This window comes from Limulus polyphemus, unplaced genomic scaffold (genome assembly GCF_000517525.1).
Source record: "Limulus polyphemus unplaced genomic scaffold, Limulus_polyphemus-2.1.2 Scaffold975, whole genome shotgun sequence".
Taxonomy (NCBI): domain Eukaryota; kingdom Metazoa; phylum Arthropoda; class Merostomata; order Xiphosura; family Limulidae; genus Limulus; species Limulus polyphemus.
Window position 1 is genome coordinate 116,805 of NW_013666585.1, and position 10,392 is coordinate 127,196.

The 10,392-nt window shown below is 31.1% G+C and overlaps 1 protein-coding gene across 13 annotated transcripts in view; it reads left to right on the top strand.

Moving 5' to 3' along the window:
- Nucleotides 1–387: 387 nt before the first annotated feature.
- LOC106461510 (torsin-1A-interacting protein 2-like) overlaps nt 388–10,392 on the top strand; it is a 19,857-nt gene continuing 9,852 nt past the window's right edge. For 2 of the 13 annotated variants that reach the window (XM_013921334.2, XM_022388491.1), the window contains exons 1-2: nt 661–765; nt 4,077–4,272. Coding sequence is in view for 6 of the 13 variants with exons in the window: in XM_022388491.1 (XP_022244199.1) it covers nt 4,093–4,272 (180 nt within the window). In the remaining 7 variants the exon portion in view is untranslated. Of the gene's footprint in view, nt 457–486; nt 613–660; nt 766–821; nt 1,206–1,353; nt 1,482–1,566; nt 1,848–3,619; nt 3,715–4,076; nt 4,273–10,392 lie in introns of those variants that run through there. The other 11 variants (XM_022388486.1, XM_022388493.1, XM_013921337.2 and 8 more) reach the window with 10 other exon arrangements.

The window sequence follows — 10,392 nt, forward strand, 5'->3', positions numbered from 1 at the left end:
CAATTCAATTCCATTCTTGTCGTCACTTCTTAACGGTCTTATATACAAGAATACCACACATCAAGTAAACACTAGAGCATTCAAGAACTTTCGGAAATATCATGACGTTTACTAGGGTCACGTGACTTCCGCTGTCGTAACAGCATTAATTAGGTAATTTTCATATATTATTTTACTCTCGGAGCGGATTTTAAATATATTTCAGAAATCAAAATCCCAGTTTCAGTGGTACCAAAAATAAAAAGCTTGATACTTATTTTTACCGGGTCTAACCAATTATCACACAATACCTGGCCCCCCAGTAGCACGGCGATATGTCTGCGGATTTACAACGCTAGAATCCGGGTTTTGATAGCCCTGGTGGGCAGAGCATAGATAGCCCATTGTGTAGCTTTGTGCTTAATTACAAACAAACACAATACCTGAACGATGGTTTTGGTTTTGTTTCATGTCTAGGTAAGGAGGTTAATTAGATTGGAAACAATTAAATACGATTTTTTTTAGAGACAAAGTTGTATTTTTATTATACATGTATAGTATATGACTCCTTATATTGGCGGGGCGTGATCTGTATAGACTGGTTATTTACGTGACGTTAGATCCCTGAGACTGGTAATAATTTTTAACAAATCTTTATTTAAAGCATTTCCGTGTTAATAACATGGGCGGAACGTTGTGCAGTCTAGCCTCGAGTTATTACTATTAGGAGTCAGCAAGTACTAATACTTAAACTACTGATAAAAGAATATTTGTTATAGATATGTGGTAAATGTTTATTTTTTTATGATTTACCATTAATTTTTGTTGCAAGATGTCAGAAAAATTTGTTGTATAACTTAATTTATACAATTTTGTAATGGACTATAACAAAAGTTGCTACAACTAGCGGCGTTTACTGTTTTAGCCGGTTATAAATACAAATTACAACCTCAATTTTCAAACAACAAGTTACAACTTAAAAATAAGTCACACACTTGCAATATAAAATGCTTTTGCCCAAAATTTAGGTTTATATCGTGAATATGCCTTTTAGTTTTAATTATGTATTTACTCATTACTGCACCCAAAATGACTATGCTCTTACTCTTAGTATTACTGTTATTATTAATAACATTAACAACAGTGAAAGTACTTCGTTTTATTTACACTTTTACAGTGACCCAAGTCGATTCAGTGTATGATGAATGTAAATACAATCTTTTAAGGTGATAATCAAGTGTTTCCACAGGATCCACATAACACATAAATATCTTGAAAACTGAACTTGAAGTTGAGATTATAACTATAAACAAGTATTTCACATTTATGTTTATGGGGGATGAAATTTTCAAAACTGTTATTTATCTTCCCCCCTCCAATATAACACAACAAAATGTTTTTAGTATTTTATTAATTGTAAATAGCATTGCATCTTGTACATACAGTTGTTATAAAGATTGTCCCAAAAATAGTAGGATATTGTTGTAACATGTTGTTGTTGGGTGAGTTCTTTTGGAGTATTTGATAAAAACCAATCTGTGTGACAATAACGAGTTAATTTAGTATTCAGTAATGTTTGCTACAGGCTACATTCACTGATACTGTGGTAGGCTTAACTTCACAAACAATGTTTAACAGAAACTCTAAAATTAATGTACTCTTAATTACCTTTAAAATCTATTTGTAAATGACTAAAATAAAATTCATAATAATTACTGTTCAGTTAAATAGTTTAGTTTTCACCATAACAGTTGTTTTTTTATGAGAGTTGATGATATATGTAGTGCTTAGACCACTACATCTGTTATATCCCAACCAGCCTGATCAGTCCTGATGCTGGACAAAAGACCTTGTGAGCACTTGATATGGTAGATATGGTGTGGTTTATATATCATAAATATTCTTATTTTATATTCACTTGTACGTTCTTAGAAGTACTTATTAACTTGTTGAATTTCCTAGATATTTGATCAATAAGAAACACAATAAACGTGCTGATATTGATAAATTCATTGACTAAGGTACTACGTGGTTCTTCTAGATGTTACATCATCATTATATAATTAAAATATTAAAACTACAACTTGCAACAGTATGTTTATTTTTCTGTCTGTATTAATGCTGTAGTTAGTGATACATAATGTATAGTGACAGAGAAAGACTTTGTAAATGGTATTTTTAGAAGAAATGAATTGTTGGGAAAAGCTAAGAAGTTGGTTTTATAAAGTTTTGTCATAATCCAACATATTGTTAGAATGTCAGTTTTTTTTCAGTTAGCTAAATACCATTAATGTGCTATTTAAGAAATGACCTGTGGACACCTGTCCAAAAATAAGCTTTGTGTCTGTTTTTGTAAATTAATTACTTAAGTAAATCAAAATAAAATGCTAGAACTAGAACCTGAGGGGCATATGAATAAGTACGACTTTTTAAAAAGGATACATAAATTACAGATTGAGTTTGATGAAATAAAGTATTTTAAAATAGGATAACATAATAAATCTAGGGAACAGTTATATTCTAGTTATCTCTATCAATGGTTACAGCTAACAATTCTTTCTGTAGAGACAGATAATTGTATAAACAGTCTAGACATATATGGATCAGTGACACCTTGTGTTTAAAACCCAGTAAAAAGGGTCAGTCTTGAAATGATGAGTTTTACTGTATAAGTGTACCTTATCTCATGTTATCTGATATCTTCTCATTGAAGAAAATCTGTATATTTCAAACAAATATAACTTAACACACAAATAAGATTAACAAATGAATGAAACTGAAAGGAATGTTTACATAAATTATTAAAAAAAAACTTACCCTTATATATGTAGTATACTGTTATGTGATAGTCCAATTCTTGCTCTATTCAAACATAAACTTTAACAGCTGTTTCATTAGTAAGTGATCATACCACTTGATGTGGCACCGTAACAAGGTTTCATATAAGGCCTGTATAAAAACTAAGGGGATTGTTTGAAAAGCAAGAAATGGATAATACTGCTCAAGGGTTGATAGGTTATTACTAAAAATAATTATTTAAGATGGGCAGATAAGTTCTAAAAAAATATTGATGAGTAGGTTATTCTGTTCACAGGCAATATTCTTTGCAGCTGGCTGAAATAAAAATATGAACTTTCTTTGCTTTATGAATGATACTGAATAAATGACAAGATAATAAAATATTGATTCTAAAATATTTTTGACTTAGAATTGTTGAATTATGGTTAGAATTAACATATAAAATTTACTTTAATATTTGCCAGTGACAAAGGTAAAAAATACAATGGAAAAAAAGAAAGTGGAATAAAAGTCCATCAGAATAAAAGACAGAAAATTACACAAATGGGTAAAAAAGAATTAAGTCCAATATTTTAGGAATGGTATAAAATGCAAATTCCGAAATAAGCATTTTCTTTTTATTATCACATTAAACCCTATAAGACAAAGAAAATTACACAAACAGCTAAAAAAGTAAAAAAAAAGTTTATTTTAGGAATGGTTAATTATTAACTCAGTATACATGGTTTCAATAAGTGACTTTGGCTTGGCTTAGCTGTTATTGATACCAAAATACTTTTTTTATTTTTTTTACTGTTTGTGTAATTGTCTGTCCTTTTTTTTTTTCTACCCTTGTCTTTAGTATGTAGATTCAAAATCTGCTCCTGAAAAAATTTTATCAACTGGTGAAAACATGTAAAGATCCAGAAGAAACCCTGTTTTCAGACTTCAGGCACAGTAAACTAGAATTGTTACTTTTCAATCCAAAACTTTGTATATGAAAATATATTCATATAGGCAACATAACCACATTGTTTAACATTTATTAACAAATATAAATATTTTTTGGCTTAAAACAACCTTGAATGTGTGAGTCATCTTCTTTTATCATGATTTTTCTTATGTCCTTGGGTCAGCAAAACTGCTGTAGAGTTCCTGTTACTGTCACAAGCTTATAGCTGAGTACTTATTTTTTATTTTCTGTTCATCTTATCTATTACAATTCTGAATTACATAAAAAATTTGAAGATTCTATATGTAATCATGTACTGCTGTAATACAAGTTGATTTCATTGCTAATTTCTTAATCATTTTAAAAGATTTTCTAACAACGGAATGGAAGAAAATCGAGGTTTGGCACGTGATCCAATCCCAAGACTCCGTAATACACCAAGCAAAATGCAAAGAGAGACCACTTGTTCACCCTACAGAAGAAAAAAGGGTTGTGATGAAAAGCATATGAAACAGGATGATAATGAAAAATCAGAGGTTGAAGAACAATGTTTTGAAGTGCAAGTAAGCATGTCTTAAGACTTTCTGTTAAAAGTACAATTTGAGTGAACTGAGTAATTTAAAAAATGTGATAACATTTTTATTGTTACTCTTTGTTTTTGTACAATTAAATATATGAACAACAAAATTATGTTTGGTGGTGAAATTATATCCAGTGATAATTTGAAACATTATATTTACTAACAACTTTCATTTCTCAATGAAAGCTGAGTGTATCTATTACTATGAAGTTATTTTTGAAATACAAAGGTTTTTACACCTATTTGTAAATCTGAGTTTTATATCTTAACTAAATTCATTAGGGAAATTTTTGTAGGACTTTTAAGATTCTCAAACTGACAGTCAAATTAATGATGCTCAAAAATTATAGCTATACAACTACTTTAGGTCACTGGTTATTAAAGGCACAAAGCACCAGATAAGGTTTTAAGGTTCAATTCTGGAAGTGTTTTATGCTACTCAGAACTAAGATATATCAATTTTTTAAACAGCTAGTAATAAGCCAGTCTTCTTTTTTTATAACTATTCATTGTTAATTCATAAACCAAGGCCTCAACTCATCAAAACTGGTTCAGAACTTGATTTACTATTGCAAGCAGTTTAAATGTTCAAGTTTTTGCTAGAGTTTACATATTTTTACAGTTAATTATAGATTTTTTATTTGAAGAATTTAGGTATATACTGTGACCACTGAAGATGTATTAATTACAGTGGAGTAACAGTGTCCTTAGTTCTTTGTGAAAATGTTTCTAAAAATGCAAAATTAGACAGAGAATTCAAGGAAAAACACATATTTATTAGTATAATATGCAAATGGCATAGTTGTGAACATCTGAATGTTTTATCTGAATGTCAACAGGTGTGTTTATCTCTCTGTAACTTGGAAAAATTGATAATTACAGTGTTTCGACTCAATATGGAGTCATCAGAGGCAGCTTTAGAGATAGTGAGGCTCTAGGCAAAAGTCATACATGAGGCCCCTTGATGTGAGAAAAAAATGTGAGATATTAAGTGAAATAAAACACCAATATAAGATCACAACAGTTTATTGGATATGTACAATTACAATTTTATTTAATGTTTCTACATTTAATAGTGCTAAATTCATCTATAACAGAGTAATAATCTAATTTTGAAGCCAAATTATGTTCAGTAGACAGAATAGCCAATGCTGATAACCTAAATTGACAAATAGTAGATCTTAAGTAAGTTTTTATTCATTTCAATTTTGAAAAAGATCTTTCTGCTGAAGCAACTGTAACTGGAATTGTTAATATAATCCTTAATGCTACATAAACATTAGGATAAACTTCAATTAAATTATTATCTATAATATGTTTTAGTTAATCATGAATGTCTATATTTGGAGGTACAGTCCTGGTACACATTCTTAGTTCCTCAAATAATTCTTCGCCATTTATATTGTAGTTCTTTACATCACTATAAAAGTTCATCATCAGACTTGTTCTTTAAAGATGAAATATTGTAGAGAAAACCAAAGTTGGTGTAGTAGGTTTTAACCCCCTCAAATTGAGGTTCAGCACTTGCACAAATCATTTCGATGATGACATTAAAATATTCAGTTCTGAAAATGTCTGCAGGGTTAGCACTAGTTTTGTCTGGACACTCGTAATCTTACATAGTTTAATTTCTTTAAAATACCTCGGAATGCCCATTTCATCAGTTATTTTATTGGCAGACACTATAGCAGAGTCAAACCCATTTTTTCTACAATCATCTAGGCAACATAGGAATTCCTAAAATGTTTCAATGCCATGTCCAACTGCATATTACACCTCCGCCATGCTTTACTAATTAGGTTTCTTTTCACTAAATTATCTTATCATACTACCAAAGAAAGTACAAACACATACAACAAAATTTCTTCTTGTATTAAAACTACATTCACTAGAAAATGATGGATCTCTGCTTATTTCTGACAGTTTTTCTAGGCAATCGGCTATATCTTTAAAGTGGTATCGGGTGGCCTTCACAATCTCCACTCTGCATTCCCATCTGGTTTCGACCAAAGGCTTCACAATAATATTTACTCTTTCTTTTAACACAATCCACCTTTTGGATGAACCATAAAATAATGTATACAGCCTTTGCAAAACACCAAAAAATAATCTAGCCTTTGTACAAAACGCTGCTGCATCACCAAGCACTAAATTCTAACTGTGACATCTGAAAGGTGTAAAGAAGGCTAAAGGATTAATATTTAGTATTCTTGTTTTTACACCACTTTTTTCTCCCCGCATGTTAACTCCCTTATCATATCTTTGTCCGCAGCTGTTTTTGACGTCCAGTCCTAGGTTGTTGATTTGTGAAAATATGCAATTTGTTGATTCTTCAGCCATACTTTTTCTACCAGTACAAATCCAACAAAATGTTCCTCAGTGTCTTCCAACTTTTCCGCAATGTGACGCAATATCATTGTCATTTGTTCGGGGTGACTTACATCTGTAGTATGGTCCAGAATTATTGAATAATATTTTGCTTGCTGTATATTTTGAGTAATTGCAAGTTTAACATGTTTGGTCATCAATGCTATTAACTCATTTTGAATGTTTTTTCCCAAATAATGATTATGAAGACTATTATCTTCTATGTGTTGTAAGTGTTCTCAAAGAACAGGATCAAACTTCAAAGTAAGCTTAACCAGGTCTAAGAAATTTCCACTTTTTTCCTGTTCTAAACTTTCCCTATGTCCTCTAAATGCAAAGTTGCATTTTCTTCTCGAATCAGTTCTTTGAGAATGTAATTTACTCTATCTATATCCTGTATTGGGAAATTCCATTCACCTGGATCGTAACTAATAGATTTATATGTTTCATTAAGATCATCAGATTTTAATATATTAACGTTAACGGAATCTTGCTGATATTTTGTAGACACTTCACCAGATGTATCTAACAGAGCATTGTTATACTTACAGTGAATGGATGTACTTTGAGAATCTTCTCCCTGGGCCAAACCATTTCCTGCATCTTCATTTTCATTGTCAATTGCACCTTCAGACTGATTTATTTTTTCTGCCTTTAAGTATTTCATCATTGAACCATGTAACTGTTTTTTGCATTCTTCCAAAGTCGCCCGCTTTCGTTTTTTTGGAATTGATTGAAATTTTCTGTCCATGTCATGTTCTCTTCCACTCTTAGACATTTTTGCAATTAGTATAATATTTTATTTTATTATTTGTTACTTACCACAGGTCATCCACTATACGACAAGAACCGTTACAAATTCATCCAAGCTTCTGGTTACTTTTCCCATGTGAAACAAATTTGCACTCTGATTGAAATTGATGATTATGTAATCAATGGACAAAGAAATAGAAAACGTCATTTGATAGATGAAAACCTCTGCTTCCTATTAATTATAGGTAATATATAACTAAATGTAAGAAAAAAACTATTAACAAATCCGGAAAGAGAGGAGGTAACAGGTGGGTGTGGTAGGAGGGGTCTGATTTTCTATTTGTTAGTCCTGTGACCAAACAAAACTGACAACTATAAAAATTATGGTTTGTCTGAGCAAATTGGATTTGATAGGGAGTAGTTTACATTAAATTTTGCACATATACAAGGGCTGATAATAAAATAGAGAAGAGAACAAACCTTGAGAAAATGTGTCATGTCCATCACACTAGGGGAAATTCAGGATTTTAAAAAATATTTCCTTACAGAGTTAAGAACTTAAAACTTAACTAACACTAAAATATGGATTATTTTATGCTATATTAACTGCTTTCCATAAACAAAAAGTAGTTTAATAAAATTTTGAATATAAGACATAAATCCTTGTGTCATGTGCAGAAAAGGATACCTGGGTGGATAGAGCTAAAACAATGTTTTTAAAAGTGTGCATATTTTGAAAAATATATTACAAGACTTAGTGCACTTAAATTAGATTGTTAGCCAATAGAAATCAGGATTTTTGATCAAGTATAATTACAGTCTGTTAAGCAATAGTCCACTAATTATACATGAGTTTTTAAAACTAATTTCTAAGATAGCTAATATTTGATTGCTCAAGCCTAGTTAGCATACCCATTACTGTACCAGTACCCTAATGGATAGTAGCCTAGTGAAACAAATGTACATCAGTCTTATCAGGAAAAGATGTCTATTTGATACTATTGTTCACCAATGCTATATTTATCTTAACCCTTTCACTTCATAATGGTGTAGAAATGCTCAGTGTCCAGCATGCAAATGAATGGAAAAATTGAGTCCATGCCTTGAGTGAGGCTGGGAGCAGTGATTTTGCTAGGCTAGAAAAATTCCACCTTTATAATGGTCTTGTGTGAGGCCCTAGGTGGTCTCCTAGTTTACCTTACGGTACAGCTGGGAGTTGTTATCAAGTAAAGGCTACTTTTAATAATGCAGTTGAATTCCAGAGAATATTACAGGTTGGTGATAAATGAGGACAAGTTTGTAGGTGATGTTAAATTAGCTTTTTTTTAGTAAAATGAATAGATAAAATATTAATATATATATCAGGGGTTGGAGTTTTGGATATTTATTTAGGATTGGCTTTGATGAATATCAGTTGGTGTCCAGCTATTTTTCTTATGTTGATGTTTGGTTCTTTTTTTTCTTATTTCAACATTGTTGTCAATGATAATATGTTTTGTTTTTCTGGGATTTTCCAAAACATATGAAGGGCCTTTAAGATGTTCCTTAAGTCTGCGGTTCATTTCACTTCCATTTTCTCTGATATAAAAGTGCTTACATGAATTGCATTTGATTTGTAGATGACTTCATCATTTTTACTTTCACTGGGGTAACTACTTAGTAATAAGGTTCTTGACTTTGATATTGGCTTTTGTATGATTATGGTATTTGTGTCAATGTTGTGTTTCTTCATGAGCCATTTCCACCATCCAGTTAGGTTTTCACTGATGTGTTCAGCATAAGAAATTGTATGTAGTGGTGAATACTGTTAATAAACTTGAAGATGTTCTCATCCTTAACCTTTTTGCATTGGGTACCCCTTTAAACTCCTTTCTATTCAATTTACTGAGTTACATTCAAAATTTAGTTGAACAACTTTACTATCAGTGTATGTAAATGAAATTAACATTATAATATATGTTATAATTTGAAGTTTTATGTTATATAAGTTTAATACCTTTATTTAAAAAAAACCTATAAAAAACATTTAAATTTCAGTTTTGTTGTCATGTGACCCACAAGCTATGAAAATAACCCTAGTCCTGTAGACAACAATAAGTATGTTTACTTGCCCTATTGATATGTACGTTCCAAAGTTTTTTAGCGGAACTCAGTTGAAACTAAAGTTGCCATGCCCATCTCATGCACATGTATATAATCATTAGAAAGAGCTCATTTTACACTGTAATCCAACAATAGCTATTTTGAAGTTAGCTCTCAGTTGTCATCATTGGGTAGATGTAACTGCCAGTAGTATTGTTTGCTGTTTCGTCCATGATAGTACTTACGGTTGTTTCTTACCTAAATATGTTATAGTTAGAGAGAGGGTTTACCTTTTAATCATGAGTACTCCTTTAAACAATTTTCTGCGAAGTCACTGAGTTACATTAAAAATTTAATTAAACTCCACCTTTACTATCAATCTATGTGAACGTAATTAACATTACTGCTTATGTAGATTTGGTGTCTCTGGACTTTCAGAATGCCTTTAACAAGGTGCCATATAAAATGCTTGTAAAGAAAAAACAATTATCTCTATAGGTGTAGGGATAAGTTTGCTAATTGGATAGAACAGTGGCTGGATGGAAGAAAGCAGAGGGTTGTTGTAAAAGGAGTTCAGTCAGATTGGATTAATGTCACAAGTGGGGTACCTCCATGCTCAGTCTTAAGACCTTTGCTCTTTCTGATTCACATCAATAACAGATGAAGGAATGGTCAATAAATTACTTAAATTTACTGATGAAATTAAGGCATTGAGTGTTGCTAGCTGTGAAGAGGATGCTGCTGCTTTACAAAAGGATTTAGATCATTTAGCGAGTTGGGCAAATGGTAGATTGGTTTTAATTATAATAAATGCAAGATAATGCATGTGCCTTATCATAATTTGAATTATAAGTATAATTTTGATGGGAATAACCTTAACAGTGTCATGAAAGAAAGGGAT